This window comes from Thermobia domestica, chromosome 2, assembly GCF_964235325.1.
Source record: "Thermobia domestica chromosome 2, izTheDome1.hap1.1, whole genome shotgun sequence".
Taxonomy (NCBI): domain Eukaryota; kingdom Metazoa; phylum Arthropoda; class Insecta; order Zygentoma; family Lepismatidae; genus Thermobia; species Thermobia domestica.
In genome coordinates this window covers 385,299,322-385,316,521 of record NC_137455.1, presented here as the reverse complement: position 1 = coordinate 385,316,521, position 17,200 = coordinate 385,299,322, and the positions used below count along the sequence as shown (strand labels likewise).

General features: G+C 32.6%; 1 protein-coding gene across 2 annotated transcripts in view; it reads right to left on the bottom strand.

The window, feature by feature from the left end:
• Positions 1 to 204: 204 nt before the first annotated feature.
• LOC145678887 (uncharacterized) overlaps positions 205 to 17,200 on the bottom strand; it is a 136,299-nt gene continuing 119,303 nt past the window's right edge. For both annotated transcript variants that reach the window (XM_081749463.1, XM_081749464.1), the window contains 8 exons: positions 16,654 to 16,743; positions 15,590 to 15,715; positions 14,680 to 14,752; positions 11,133 to 11,329; positions 9,448 to 9,649; positions 8,821 to 8,993; positions 5,286 to 5,507; positions 205 to 882 (listed from right to left, as the gene is read on the bottom strand). In XM_081749463.1, coding sequence (XP_081605589.1) covers positions 736 to 882; positions 5,286 to 5,507; positions 8,821 to 8,993; positions 9,448 to 9,649; positions 11,133 to 11,329; positions 14,680 to 14,752; positions 15,590 to 15,715; positions 16,654 to 16,743 — 1,230 coding nt within the window. In that variant the 3' untranslated portion in view covers positions 205 to 735. The remainder of the gene's footprint in view (positions 883 to 5,285; positions 5,508 to 8,820; positions 8,994 to 9,447; positions 9,650 to 11,132; positions 11,330 to 14,679; positions 14,753 to 15,589; positions 15,716 to 16,653; positions 16,744 to 17,200) is intronic.

Sequence of the window (17,200 nt, the reverse complement as noted above, 5' to 3'; positions counted from 1 at the left end):
ATATGCATCTTCTTCGAATTACCGGGGGCGTCCCACGCGAAGGTTACATACTTGAAATATCTAACATCTGGATTTGGAATCCCCACACTCTATTTAGCACGCAACGTGGCTTTTGACCTGATCACATGACAGTCTGGTCCCTACCGCAAACCAGATAGGCCCTTTTGTCAGCGAAATTAGAATATTTAATAAAATTCATTAGAATATTTAGAATTGTTTATGACAAATTTATTTCACAGATAAAAAATATACAAATTTTGTGGTCCCAAATACACATTTAAAAAAAAATATTTTTACTACATACAAAATTAATATAAATTATTTTGTGTATATCTTGTATTGTGCGTAAAAAGTACATTTCATCATTTACACATGTAAGGTAACTGTTGAGATTATATCGCATACTAACAAACCTTTATCTTTCGGGGGAGAAAAGTCTCATATACGGTATTTTAATACTTTGTTCCTACAATAAAATGAACACACTGAGATAAGACATGGCAGTGAGTAGTTGTACAATGTAGACAATATAAAAAAACTAAGTCAATTCATCTTCACTGTCCTGGAAGCACATAATAGGAGCGGCAGTAAAGAAAAAATATATACAAAAGAGTCTTCTTTCATTTTGGTCTCTACTAAAGGATAAGCTCCTTAGATTGCAGTCTCAATGCATTTTGGCAAGTATCTTGCAATAATATACTGCTTTCACTGGAAAACACAGAGAAGTGAGATATTCTATGTGAAACATACAGGACCTATTTCCAACCAGAAACTCTGATCTTCACCTCCGATATCTCGCACTGCTACGTCCAAGATTGGCAACCTCTGTGGTTTATCTGTTTGGTAAGTAATCACTGTCTTCGCCCAATCACTGCCTTTGAACTATTAATAAAGAAATTAAAACATATTAAATAATAAAACAAGAAATAAACTTTTTTCTTTTAGAAAATTAAATAGAATTCTTATTCTTAACGAACTATAATATTTCGATACTACAAGTTGTCTTATTTGTCAACTTTTGCACTTGTATTATATTTGTATCAGAATTGAAATTATGAACTCACTGTTCTTAAGATACCATAACTGAACAAATTAACTAATAAAATAAAAGAATGATTATTTTATTTCAAAATCTTGTCCAAACTTAAGCCATCATATATACATAAATTCACTGAGACATTTTGTTACGTTTCCTTAAGTTTTTCTTAAATGATTTTCAAATTTTGTGGAACACAATAAGAATGGATTAGGTATATCATTATCTGACATACCTATTGAACACAAAAGTCTCTAATTTAACACTGTAGAAACTGTTCTTTGCTTTGTGAGTTCTTCGGAATTTTATTCTGAATGCAATGTGAAGCCCTGATATTATATGAATCCTCTGGTTAGTTTTAGAACTTATAGTTTGAAAATACAATAATAATAATTAATGACTGAAAACACCTGATTTCAATAAAACTCACAAGTATCATTTTATCCTTAATTTTCTTATTTAATTTTTACTTTATTTATTTATTTATTATTGTTATAAATGTGGAATGAGTATAGTTTCGCTTGAATCAAGATTTACCTACTAAGGAATAATCTTGAAAGGCCTCACAAGCTATTTATCTCAAAGGGAAGGAGAGGGTTGCAACGAAATTTTGAAGCATCTGTAGTAGGAGAAAATGAAATGTGGACTCACAAAGAGCAAATAGAACTTTATGCTTGTATGTTCTCATGTCTTTTCGACGTGCTTCTTGTGTTAAATTGTAAAATAAACATTTCAAACAGTAATCAATACTTTATTGATTTAGATTACATTCTTCATCTCAACTTCTACTATATCACTGTGCTGCGAAGTTTGGATTTTACTTTTCTTATATCATGGATTTTTCCTTGTACCTATCCCTAACTAGTGTTTCTACGACTTTGTAAAAATACTATTCAATGACCTAGATAACGACTTAAATACTCTATATAATATCATTAAAACAACGTTTTATTCTGTAGGAAAATAAATAAACTAAAGGTTTGCTAGAAAACAGGGGCCTATTTCACCATTGAACTTTGCAACTTTTCACTTTGCTCTTTGCAATTTGCAGCAAGGTTGATGTTCCACGAAAAAAAATATTTCTGCAAAGTGAAAAGTGCAAGGTGCAGAGCAAAAACTTGCAAAGACTGCAGAAATATCTGACTTTTGTTCCAAAATCATCTTAAAACTGAAAAGTGCAAAGCTAGAGTTTGGAAAGTTGTGTCGTATTTTGCAAAGAAAAATTTTCCTTTGCTTGAATGATTGACTAAGAGCCATTGCCGTTTGAAAATGCTTAGAAGGTTATTATATTCATCAAGTGAGAACGCAATTCCTAACAAAGTGTATAAAAACAGAATCAACTTCCACGGCATGAATTTATTTAAGTTTAAAGAATTCTTTCGTTTGCCAAGTTAGCAAGTAAAATTCGTATTAGAGCACATTTGTACCGGTTTTGGAAAGAACAACAAAATGTAGTAAAACCCTTACAGCAAGACAACAGGTACTCCTTTGCCTTAATTAGGCTTCATAAATGGTACTCAAATGAATGGATTAGGACAAATGTACCGTGTGGCAAAAGCAACTTTCTTTGTACACCGTTTGTCAAAAGCAACTTTTTTTTTACTTTTTTAATTTTTTTTTTTAAAAAATTAATAGAACAGTGCATGGTGTTGCTAACTCTATTATAAATATTATGGGCCTTACGCAGAGTCGTTCTGACACGTAATTAGTGCCATGCTAAAGAGTTCGACTAACATATGTTTCCTGCAGTATTCAGGGCTTTAGTATGACGCGAATCATGCGTTAAAATGACTCTGCATAACGCGGTATGTTTCCAGATATAGAATAGTTTTGGTCAATTTGTCTTTAATGAACCAAACAATATATTACGTTGTTCTTTGACCACTTGAATAACTGCTATTTTCTTCTCATCTACTTATTTTTTCATCATTTCTGAAATAATTCACTAATCCTATTACCAATCCTTGCAAATTACTAACTAGAATATAGCACCTAAAGTCGCACATCAACGTTCAACTGTCATTTTGCAAAGACTTTGCAACTTTACAGTTGCAGAACATAAAATTGCAAAGTTCTTCGAAAGTAATGGTGGAACTAAAAAAAAAAAAAAAAAAAAATTTCACTTAGCAAATTTTTCAAAGTAAGAAGCGAAAAGTGAAAAGTTGCAAAGTTGAATGGTGGAATAGGCCTCAGGTTCTAGATTATATATTAATCATATTTATCTTGAAACTAACTTGTGAATCTTTTGTATATATAAATGTGGAACAGTTTAGGGTATTCTTTAAAGTAATAAATAAAACGCCAAAAGGAAAATTAAGAGAAAAATAGTGTGAGGAGGATCAAAGAGATACAGTTCTTCACCAAAATTTTGGAAGATATGTTGTAATCCTTCTGCTTCTACGCCTTTGGTAAGCATACATGTTAAATCATTTTAATTTTCACACTTAACGCTATATTTTAGAATATTTTCTAATTTATAGAAAATTATGTTTTTAGTTTTCAAAATGTACAAGGGAGCTAATTTTACTTGGTGGAGTGATTCTATAAATTATCCACCACCTATCAAAGTACTGCATTTTGTCTTATTGGTAAGCGCGGAAATACTTGTAAAATAAATGGTTAAAAATAACAAGTTAAATTACTGTTGTATTTTGCTAAGCACCCATTTTATTAATGAAATTACTCCTGTATTTCGATAAGCACCCATTTTATTAATTAAATTAATCCTGTATTTTGGTAAGCACTCATTTTATTAATTAAATTACTCCTGTATTTTGGTAAACACCCATTTTATTAATGAAATTACTTCTGTATTTTGGTGAACACACGTTTTATTAATTAAATTACTCCTGTATTTTGGTAAACACCCGTTTTATTAATTAAATTACTCCTGTATTTTGGTAAACACCCATTTTATTAATTGAATTACTTCTGTATTTTGGTAAACACCCATTTTATTCATTAAATTACTCTTCTTTTAAACTGCCAACTTTAGTTTGCAACATATACTAGAAGTCTTTATCAAGGAAAACATTGGACATACTTCGAAATAATATTCTTCTGTTTTTACCCTGATGACGACCACTACCATGAACTGAAAGTAAGGAAAGACTAGAAAAAATGTCTTCAATTGATTTAAGTGGGGCAGTACTTTGAATATGCCTTAGAAAGATTGGAAACCATTCTTGCTTCTCTGACGCAGTGTTGCCAGATCTGAAGATTAAACAGTAGCGAAATTGTGGTCCAAAACTAGCGGATTTGAACTACTTGTAGCCCAAACATAAAAATGATTTATCTTGTATTTATGCACTTTTACTAATCATATATACGGTACCAGTAACGAAAACACCTGGAGTTGGAAGTACATCTGATGACTGGGTTGAAAACGGTCAGGTGGTGTTAGAGCAAATTCTATAATACGTCAGGAGCAGTAGAACGGTAGTGTGCAGACGATGATAATATAAAATGGACGACCTATCTGATTTCTAAGGAGACATGTTTGCTTAAGTCAGTTTTATGGGGTCAACTACACTTTACAATTTTTATAGTAATCACTATTATTCCTCACTTCCTTAATTTATTTACTATTTTTTTAATCTGTGAACCGTGGATTTTGGAAGTTTTCATAGTAGCTGCATTCCTTCATTATGTTAACATGGATAACACAGTAACAAAATTAAATTTGCAATGTTCACGTTTACTCAGCAGATCCGTACAATTATTAGGCTTATGTATTAACTGAGACAGCAATACGGTCAGTGATACTGTAATAACGTAAACTCAGCAAAAGTCTAGTGTTGTCAGATCTGGAGAATAAAAAAATATTAAAACTAGAATGGAACTAGTATCGAAAATGTTAGTTTCACTAAAGGTATTCTTCATTATGAATAGAATACTCAAACAAACGTTTTATTGTATTATATAAAACAAATAATTTGTGATTTTATATATAAAAGTAGGAAAGTAGCGCTTTCTTAAGAATTATAGCCTACAAATAATTAAAAGTAGGGCTAGTCTAAAAAGTAGCGTGTCACCCAATCTGAAATTTTGGTAGCGAGGCCACTTAAAAGCTCCCTCAATCTGGCAACACTGCTCTGACAATACATCAGAATATAAAACAAAGACTTTATTAAGATACTGAATCTGTATTCGTAAATAGTTCTTTCTTTTGCAAGTATCATTGAAGACTGCGAAAGATAGCATGATAAAATACCACGTACTCAAAAGAAGAGAAACAATGGAAACTTACCCTACATTCATCCTCAATCACTTCATACCGGAAGCGCTGATTTCCACGAGGAGTAATTTCCATATCGTTCCATGCAAGAAGCTTCATTCCTTTACGGTAAGTTCTCTTCACAGCATCAAAATAAGCTGCCGAGTTCTTGCAGTGATAAGTGAGATTCTGGGTTGCTCCGTTCGAAAGAAGCTGCAGGAATCCTACTTGATTGCTATCGGCCTTGTATGTAAGCTGAAACAATAAAATCGCTTTTAGTTTATCAACGAATTACAAATATATGGAACTTCCCTTTTAAAGCATTACAGACTTTTGGAATAATGAATTCAATTTATCATGATCTTTCAAAATTTGATGTGCCATACTTCAGTGAGAATAATAATAATAATAATAATAATAATAATAATAATAATAATAATAATAATAATAATAATAATAATAATAATAATAATAATAATATGATTTCATTAAAGTGCTAAGAATCAAGGGCGCCGATTCCAGGGGAGCCGGACCTCCCCAAAGCTCATGTGGGCTGGACCCCCCCCCAAATTTACAAAGAAATCGGCGCCCTTGCTAAGAACAGCGTTAACTATGTATAGCACTGTACCAGGTAATTGAATATTTTGTGCATAATACAATTAAAGGTTTAGAATTCAATGTAAGTATCATATAAGAGTAGAATTTTAATATTTCATTGTTTAAAACTGAGTCATATAAAGTAAAACACTGAAATAGCCCCAATCTTAATGATTAGATTATATAATAATAAAATATCAGTATAACTATTTATAAAATAAATTCATGTGTCAATTGTTGTTATACCAGGATAAAACATTATAAAAGTACTAAAAACCTAACATAAACCTAATTTCTAAGTGTCTTGGCTTCTGTTATTAAACATGGTAAGTAAGGTATTGAATACAGAGTTCTTTCTATCGTTCTAATAATAATAATAATAATAATAATAATAATAATAATAATAATAATAATAATAATAATAATAATAATAATAAATCAACTTAAATAAACTCGCAAAGTAGTCTGTACATATATGTACACCCATGAGAACAAGCAATAACTGTTTTAAAGCCATGTAAATTTTAGACGAAAATATGAAGTATAAAATCTAATTGTAAACAATGCATATCACAAACTATTCTCAGAGTAGAAAACTAGAGCTTTCACAGCTTGGAAAATTACCACCAATGACCCTAAAGTAAATATGAATGAAGTTATGTTTTCTCTATTTTTCGGTTTCCCAAAAAAATAGTGAAAACACTCACAACACTAAAAATGCACAACCTCTTTCGCTAAAAAACTGAGGAAGAAGTAATGGGAAATGCTTCATCAAATAGGAAATGATAAACATAATGAGAAAATGCTGCGTCAAATACGGAGAAGAAGAAGTAATGAGTAAGGTTTCATCAAAGAAGAAGAGGAGGAAATAATGAGAAAAGGTTTAATCAAGTAGGGAGCGAAAGACGTAGTGAGAAAAGGTTTAATCAAATATAAAAGGGAAGAAGTAATGAGAAAACAAAAGAAAAATTAAAGAACAGAGAAGAAGCTTAGAAGCGTTCAGATGGACATCATATTCGGATGCAGGGTCACTGATATTTTTTCTAGACTATAAGTAGTAGATGTGAGAAGATAAAATTAATGGGACGGTTAGATTGTTAGTGGTGGAGAAGAGCAATTAAATAATGTGTGAAAAGAAAAGAATCATAATGAAAGGAAAAGGATTAAAACATGAAAATATAAAATAATAATACCAGAAACTAGTGAAAAGATAATCACACACAATAAAAGAACAATATAAAATATTTTACTAAATGCTTCATCAGATAGAAAGGAAAGAAAGAAAAGAATTGATGAACAGATAGGATATCATCATCACATAGTACTTTTGACATACATGGTAAACAAAATGTTACAAAAAATGTCTTCTTCAAAAGAGGAGCAAGTATCTGGAATGTTTTTTTAATATAAAAAATGTAATGCAGTGTTATAATACACATCTCGATGAATATTTCCGATAGATACCATTGAGGTCATTGAGGTTTAAAAATTGTTCTAAAATTATTAAGGAACTTATTTCAAAAGGCAATGAGAAGATTATTTTGAATGAAAATGGACAATTGATTGCATTTTTGACAAGTAAAAAATCACTCAAGTATACGTAATTCTAAAGATAATTTGTGTTGTGTTTTTCTGTTTAGTTTAGCTCCTTGTACCTTTCCATTCATATTTACTTTAAGTAATTATTGCCCTTCTTAAGATAGCAACATCATAATTCTTGAAAAGATTTGCTATTATTAGCTTTTAGATGTGTATTTTGAGGGTAGTTCGAAGTCTGGGATAATGCTATGCATTATTTATAATTAATATTGATTCTCTACGTAATACTTACTAATACAGGGCTAGCATAAATGATTGATTCGTTTTGAAAAGGCTATATTTTCATAAATATTACACGTACACACATGAAAGATGTATGAAAAGAACCACAAACTCACTAAGATTATACACTCTCTACAAATATTCAATATGTGTCTCTTTAGTGACATGACGCACGTCCAGACAATACTCAAACTCATTCCATACATTTTGTAACATAGTCCTGTCAATTGTCTGCACTGATGCGTTCTTTGATCTCGACTAAGGATTGCAGTAGTGGGGGGTACGTAAACAAGGTCCTTAACGTACCCCCACAGGAAGAAGTCGCAGGGCGTTAAATCAGGAGATCTGGGAGGCCAGATTTTTTTCCTTTTACAGAAGCAACCAGTGACCTTGAATTGCCGATACCATCCCTAAATGCTTTGTTTACATGGCGGTTCTTTTCCATAGTCTCTTCTGAAAACGCGTTCCATAGCTATAACAGACGAACATCTGGTTTATTCAAGCACACAAAAACTTTATTTCTTGCTTTTCCTCCAGCTTCAGCAGGTACTAACCTTGTACTGTCACATTGCCACACTACACACTGCCACATCCAAGAATGTTATAAAATAGAGGATCTGCCCATACAACAAAATCATGAAGTCATACGTCACAGCTTCGCCACACCTACTCTGCCCACTCCGCGCCAATAAGATCTCAATGTTTCGAGCCAACAATCATGGCGGAAACGAGAGTAGCCAATCAGACGTGCCGGCTCAGACGATGCTCGGTTGTTTATTGGCTTCATTGAGTTCATATGATGAAGATACGTATGGGCAGATCCTCTATTTTATAACATCCTTGGCCACATCCGATTGGAAAGATAATGGATTCGTGCTGCCACACAATACAAACTTGATGACTTTGTAGTTCTTTCCATATATCTTCCATGTATGTACGTGTAATACTTTTGAAAATATAGCCTTTTCAGAACGAATGAATCATTTATGCTACCCTGTAATATAATGATTGATACAATATTTTAAGACTTATACTTTTTAACATTTTAATAAATTCGAAAATAATAATCTGCTAAATAAATTCCTGTTGCAACTATGGTATCAACCACCATGTTTTTTCTTTTTTTTTTCTTTCAAGCAGTTTTACTTACCTGCATTCCATCTCTCATTTCGCTAACCCACATTTCCTGTACATCGCCGACATGTGTAATTTCCTTCGTCCTGTCTGGCTTGGGCAATAGACACGATGCTTTAGTTTCCATGTTGCAATGGACAAGGATAGAATCTTTCGTGTCGCCTTCGTTGGGATCTATCCAATATTCGCCTGAACAGAGAAAGGAAAGTATTAAAAAATGGCCTATATTTATCCTCGAAATCTATCATATGGAAAAGAATGCTTCGCTATACGTAGAGCATAGCTAGGTAATGGGTTAAGTGCACAAGATATCCGCGCCTTCGGTAACGTAGTTTCTGGAATGCCTTGGATCATAAGTATCTGTGTCGTCCGAGTATGTCATTTAATTTATCGATATTATTTTCTAATATTGTACGCTGATTTTCCAGTTTTCTTTTGAAAGTAATTCATGAATCAATTAGAAGAATCAATTAAAATGTACTATTTTTAAAACTAGTTATCACATATTTCCTTAATCACATATGAAGTTAAATCAAATTATAAAAATGTGATGAAGAAAGACTTATTATATTTTGTAAATATCTTCAGAAACACTCCACAAACAAATAGGTTATACAAAATCCAACTTCCGTAGCATACTAACCTGTAGGAAGTTCCGGGTGGGCTACAGAAAGGTCTCTACACGTTTTCGCTGGAGAACTCTTTTGTCCATCTGGCTTTTTGAATCGCTCAAAGGAATTCTTGAGATGTTCATATGCCTTCAGCACCAGTTCTTTCCTCTCTTCCTCACTTATATCCTTTGCAAATATCCTGGCTGGTTCATCTCCACTCAGTGGATCTGGGCCCTGTTCATATAACAATACATTAATGTTTTATATTTACTTTCTTCAACCATCACATATGACATTACAAGTTCTGCTTTAAAATGAAACATGTTTATAAAAATCAAAATATCCATGATTGTTACTTTAAATAATATGTTTTCTAGGTGCGTTAGTAAACTATAAATAAAAGTTAAATATGAAAAAAAGTACGTTCTACCCATGGTACGTTTCTCATGTATTTGGGACAAAAGCATTTACATATATATATATATATATAAATATATATATATATATATATATATATATATATATATATATATATATATATATATATATATATATATATATATATATATATATATATATTAAACATTTGAAATTATGCATTATTTTTGTACTCTCACCCGGAGCAATAGTTATCCACTCTCACCCGGAGCAATAGTTATCCCTGAATGAATAAAGCAACGTCCAGTGAACGGTACAAGAAACAATGTAAGTTCCTATGCTTGAATGACTGTATTGTGCGGAAAAGTATAAAGTTCTAGCAGCACAAACCAATACACATGATTAGATAAGACAGAGGGAAAATCTGCTGTCATTAATCATAATCATCATCATCATCATAGGTATTCTCCCATTATTGGCAGGTAAGTTGCCGCAACTGAGAAGTTTCCATGCCCCGCGGTCTTCCGCTAACCTTTTCGTCTTCAAGTACGATTTTTCTGTTTTGATATCGTCCACCGATTGTAGTTCCCTTCGCCCCATCCCTCTATTTCCTACCATTCTGTCTCTAGAACATCCATCATGATACAGTTTCTTCTTAGCCAATGTCCGAACCAGTTTTCCATTTCTCAATAATATATAAAACTGTTCTTTTTTCTCCCACTATTTCTAACACCCTGTCATTCGTTTCCGCTCGACACAACTAATTCTCTCCATTCTGCTCCACACCCACAGTGCTGTGAGTGATTAATAATATTGCTAGGTAAGTAAACATAGTGGTTTAAGAATTGTTCGATCATTTGAGTTGCAGCTCTATTTGGCACTAACTAAAACTTTTAACACAATGACATAAAAGATTTTAAATAATTTTCAATTAACGTTGGTCGTATATTTGATACGTGTATATATATACCAAACATAGCAATAATGATTTGAATTGATTTGATTTTGTTTAATCATAATGTGTGTATAAACAGAATAAAATCAGTAAGATATAATGTTTACTACTTGTAATAAATTATCTTGGTATACAGGTTAATTCTACATGGTGATGTAAGCACAGTAACTGGTGACGCCCTTCAAGAAGAAAAGGTGAAACTAAAACCCACAACATTAACAGAATAGAAGCTTAGAAATATACGACGGATTTCATTTCATGTATTCAACACGACAGAGAAATTTATAATCTAGAATAGTACCATTTAAAATATAAAAAGTAAAATATGATTTATTTTAATATATGAAAGAAAAAAGAAATCTTGAAGAAAAATAAAACACTGACCTTTGATTGTCCTTGACCGAGCAGAGCCGCGAGAGCAGCTGCGTCATAACCAACTGGTTCTCCTGGGGGACCAGGTGGACCCGGTGGTCCAGGAGGCCCTGGTTGACCATTTCGACCTTCTTCTCCAGGTGGACCTCTTGGTCCTGGAGGCCCTACGATACCTTGCGGACCAGGGCTGCCATCACGACCAGGGGGTCCTTTAACACAAAATATTACATTGTTAACATTTATTGCTTAAATTGTGATAAACATACTGTAATAGGACATGATCTCATGACTCAACTTTTATTCATTCAATCAGTCATCAACGGAAACCCAGCAGCCTTCAAAACGTTCACTGCCGGATGTTATTAAAACCGATATTCTGTTTGACGTCGCTACCTGATTTTACATCGATATATTGATTACCTATTGCTTTGCTGTTATTGAAGAAGTCTTTATACTTGTAAGAAATTTGTAATAAACAGTGGTAGCGACCTTTAGAACCTTCAGCCTTTAATAGACTCGCACCCGACACTTTTAGTTTGCTTTGCTAGATCAATTGCTTCTCTCAATTGGTTCAACCTTATTGGCCCCTCATGGTCAGGCTACTACAAGACATTGTCCGCTTCGTTCGTTTACGCAATACACGATGTTACAACAGAAAGTAATGGACACAGAAGTAAGTATATTGACTGATCAGTTTGCTCTTGGTACGTTTACATGTCGACGTCAGCAAGCTCAGGAGGAAGTTTAAGAACTTTGTGTTGAGTCGACGACATGTGAAAACACAGACTTTGTTAATTTCACTTTTGCGTAATCGACCACGCTCAGGAAATCATGTGGTGTCACCACCATTTCCTCATTCTGATGTTAGAGGGTCAGTTGGGTTAAAAGCAATTAAGAAAGCACAATCTTGGCCATTCGATGGTAATTCGTTGGTGATTCTGATCATTCGTCATTCTGCGTTGGATCTTGTCTTTAACCAACACCGTTCAGCCAGCGGTCTGTCTTTCGATGCCATGGTCGGTTGACGGACAAGTCTTCAATTATGGATTTCAACGAGACGCCCCGACCTGCAAGTCAATGGAACTTCGAGGATAGTGCCTAACATCACCTACTAGTAAGAGCGAGGATTTTGGAACTACTTCGAATTAGGGTGAGAGTGTTTAAAATTAGTTGCTATTCCTTTGCTCTAGGGGGCCGCGGTGGCTCAGTGGTAGAGCGTTCACCTCTGGTGCTTGGGGTCCCGGGTTCGATCCCAGCCCCCGCCAAGTGAACTTTGTGGTGGACAAACACCGTGTGCGTGGGTTTTCTCGGGGTTCTCCCGTTTCCTCCCACTTTCTTCATTCCACCATTTCATTCATTACTCATTATCACCGTCTCTTTTAGCCTAACCGGTATAACCGTGGGACGTAAAACCTAAAGATTTCATTTCCTTTGCTCTACCATCTATTCCTTTAACGCCCTTATTGCTACCAATTCTCAAAGAAAATGTATTAGTTATTTTTAAATTATTTTTAAAACTAAATTCATACTCATTTCCTTTGTCTAAATTTTGTCATGGTTCTATTTGCCAGAAACTAGTGGTGGAGTTGCCCGCATTAAACATGTGCTTTATTTTAAACAAATTCGGTTTTAAACAAATTTGGTATTGTAAACAAATTGTATTGGTAAATCCCGCACCTCTTAGGTACCTCTCATACTATCCCGACATTTAAGGTACACCGGAACAATATGTATTTATTTCAATTTGGTAGTATCTATGAAAAGAGTTTATCATACGTTCTAACAATACGAAAAACATACCCTCTGACTAATGATCACGAGTTACTTTGTGCCAAATATTCCCAAATTTTTAAGATTTTACACCTTTTGTCTCAAAAATGCACCGCTCCATATCCGAGTAATAAATTTCTAAGGGTGTAAAAGACCTCAAAGTTCGATTGCTTATGGATCACAAAGATGCCACAAAAACTTAAAGGCATCACATGTTGATAACAAATAGAATAACTTCTTCTTTGCAGATTTCAACAAATTGTAAAAGCAACTGATTGCTTTACTTGTAAAGCACAAATGCCAACTATTAAGTAGCTTTTCTGTATTTGATCAAGGTAAGTATTTAAACTTTGTGAGATCTCTTTCTCTTAACCAGAATAATACAACTTAATGAACTCCTTGTTTATTTCCATCAAATTATTTTTATAAAATATTAACTAAGAGTCTTTTACTTTAAGTTAAATCAATCGACTTTTGAAAGTTGCACGAACTTAAAACATAATTTTGTCTTACAATTCTATAATATGAGAAGTGTTATGTTCATTGTAATGGAAGTATCTGACAGCTTAAGACTTCTACTCGCTTTAAACTTCCGTACCTGTTTCTGTCTACTTAGAGAAAGAAGATAATATGAAAGGAAACTGATTACTAGACTAGTTTCTTAGCAGTTAACATAGTTTCTATTTATCTGATATTTGATTCGCATATTTTCGAAAATAAAAGAATATTAACTCACATCCATTTAGTATGCAATGCATAAAACTATATATCCTTTTAACACTTGTTATAAACTATGATCTGAATTCAAACTAAAAAAGGAATTAATGCGATTTTTCATTCTTTCTTTGAGAAACATAATTTTAGTAGTAGACGCCTGGGCGCAATGAGAGAGTACAAACTGTATCACTCGAAATTTTAATGAAAGTATATGAAATAAGTCTTTAGTTCCTGGTATTTTCTTTGAACCGAACTCCCCTCTTCAAAAAATAGTGTCCCTCGTATAATGATAAAATGTATATGTTACTATATGGACTATGGTCTGAAACGTGTGATATCATTTTCTTTTATGGCCAGATCTGCCTATTTATGTTATTTAGTTTGGGCCAGACATGAATATCTATGCTATTTACTTCGCAATATCATATACAATATTCGTAATAACAAACGTGAGACTAGCGTACTTAACTTCTAGCTAGTTTCGAAGTTTCCGGGTTCCGGCATTAAACATATATAACGTTCATGTTCTGTTCCCACTTCCTTATATATATTTACCTTCTTATAATTATATATATTTACCTTCTTATACTTTAATATTTACCTTCTTAATTTTTACAAAATATCTTCTTTTTAAACGAATATACACTAATTCGCCATGGCATACCTTTTGTGTTGTAAACTGACTGTATAAAGCATACGTATTCATGTCTGGCCCAAACTAAATAACATAAATGGGCAGATCTGGCCATAAAAGAAAATATCATACGTTACAGACCATAGTCCATAGTAACATACATATTATCGTTATACTTGTTCGTTGGCAGTGGATATTTCAGAAACAAAATCTTAAATTTTCTAATTTAACATACGTTAGTAGCAGTCGAAGTAGCAGTAAAATTTGTGTTGGAAGAAAACATCAATGTTGTCAGAATATCTACAAGTTTGATGATTAATTTTCTAAGCAATTACAATACTAAATTAAGTGTTAACGTTTGATTTAGTTAAACTTGAAGCATAACATTAAATTTATTTGAATGAGAATCACTCTTAAAAATGCAAATATTAATTTTACCTCTACTTCCAGGTTCTCCTGGTTTCCCAGCTATTCCAGGTGGACCAGTCATGCCCTTGTCTCCTGGTGGACCCTGAAAATGACAATTTGCAATTAGTGTTGGCGAGATTAATTTATGATTTCGAAAAGACTGTGAGATTTAATTTGGAAGAAAATAGTAAGTTATTCAGAACATTTGCTAATTTGAGTTTTTTCGAAGAAATTTCACTAAAGGAATAATTAACACTTCTGACCAGAGTATATATACTTATTTATTACAACTAAAATACAGTGTAACGGTTTCGACAACCTAACGTTATCTTCATCAGACACTAACTGAAAATGTTTAACACTAACTAAAAAGGTTTTCCAGCTAGTGTCTAATGAAGATAACGTTAAGTTGTCGAAAGCATTACACTGTATTTTAGTTTTAATAAGTAAGTGCATATACCCTGGTCAGAAGTGTTAATTATTTCTTTAGTGAGTTCCAGAGTCGTAACAGATAAATTTCACTAATATTAAGAATTGTTAAAGTACAGTTTAACATCTGATTTTGTTAAATTTGAAGTAAACTCTCTTTTTTTCTTTTTTTACTTATCTGTTTATTTTCATTTTACCTCCTTGTGATTATCTTATGTACAAAACTCATTTTAACAAAAATAAAATAAAAATAAAATAAAATAAAATAAAATAAAAAATAAAAAAAATAACCGGAAACCTACAGAAAGGCGTGTATAATGCATTTAAAATACTTTATGATATAACTAAGACGAATAAGAAATATAGGAACGAATTATTTGTATGATATTTCCAAATTGAAATTCAAACAAATAAATATTACCGAATTAGTAACGATTAAATACAAACGAATTACAACGTTGCGAGAATATATACATACAAAATTCTATCCCTATTTGAATGAAACTCTTACCTGTGGTCCTGGAACTCCCTGTAAACCAATGAGTCCTCTGTGCCCTTTGGCGCCTTTAGGTCCACCTTCACCTCGATCACCTTTCGATCCCTCAGGCCCTGGTGGTCCTGGTTTTCCACGTGGTCCCTATGACATGGACATATTATTATTAAATTATATCATCTCTTCATCCTGTTTTCTATCGTTTTACTCATTTTCCTACAAGCTTATTTAGGAAATGTTAACATTAAGCTTCTTTGAATCAGTTTAAACGTACAATTTAACCACTTGATACTGCATAAGGCAATAGATTAAAGTAATTTTATTGTATACTAACTCGCTTCACTGGATTAAAATAAGAATTTAAATTGATAGAGACAAAGAAAATATAATAAAAATCAGAAAATAATAAGTAATGTATATAAATAAAAATTAAATATTACTATTGTGGGCTGAATTTGGATTTAAACGGTATCTCAATCATTTATATATATATACAAGGGCGGATCTAAGGGGGGGGCTACGGGGCTATAGCCCCCCCCCTTGACGCTCAGGTTTACACTGGATAAAATGGGCTTCAATTCAGCTTTACACTGGATAAAACGGCAAATTATGGTTTAGCCCCTCCCTTGATCATATCCTGGATCCGCCACTGTATATATATATATATATATATATATATATATATATATATATATATATATATATATATATATATATATATATATATATATATATATATATATATATATATATCCCTGTCCTAAGTTGCACCGTCAAAGCAAAATGATTAAAATCATTCCAGGTCCGGACTTCACCTATGCTGAAAATTTGATCGAGATCGGTCGGGTGGTTCAAGAGTTATTAAGTCATAAACATAGTCACTGTCATTTTTATTTATATAGATAGATTATGTAATAGAGCAGTCCATACCTGCACTGTTATAAAAATGAAGTGGTTAAAATTTAAAGAGTTTATAAAATGGAGATTTGAAAACAAGAATGTTCTAGAACTGGAACTTTTTATTTTGTTTTTAATATTGAGGAAATCTTCATTTGCATATAATATATAAATATAGTATTCACCTGTGGTCCTTCAACTCCCTGAGGTCCAGTTTCACCTCTAAGTCCTCTTTCTCCTGCCGGTCCTGGGGGTCCAACTGGTCCTGGAGGTCCCTAAAAGGAATTAATAAATGATAATAGAATAGTCAAAAATTTTAGGGAGCACAGTTAAACTTATAATACAATTTTCAAGTGAATATCATTGCAAATAAACAAAGTTTTTTACAAAGCTTTTGCATTACACCAAAACTGAATTTATAACGGCTACAAGGTCAATGATACCTTGTACACCGGATATATTATATTGAATTTGATTTTGGATTGAGCAATTTCTGTCCGAATTGTTCTCTTGCGCAAAGATGATTTCTATAGCAATATTCATCTAAAGGAGCATAAATTTACTTTTAGGTGTACTGTGTATAATAACTGTCAAAAGTTGCTTACATTCTTTGTTAATTTTAATTTTCATAATTCATAAAGTAGATATAGACAGCATTCAAAATATTTCTACCTAGTCGAGAATTTTGATCCAAATTCTCAGCAATATAATTTTATACATACCGTCAGAAGT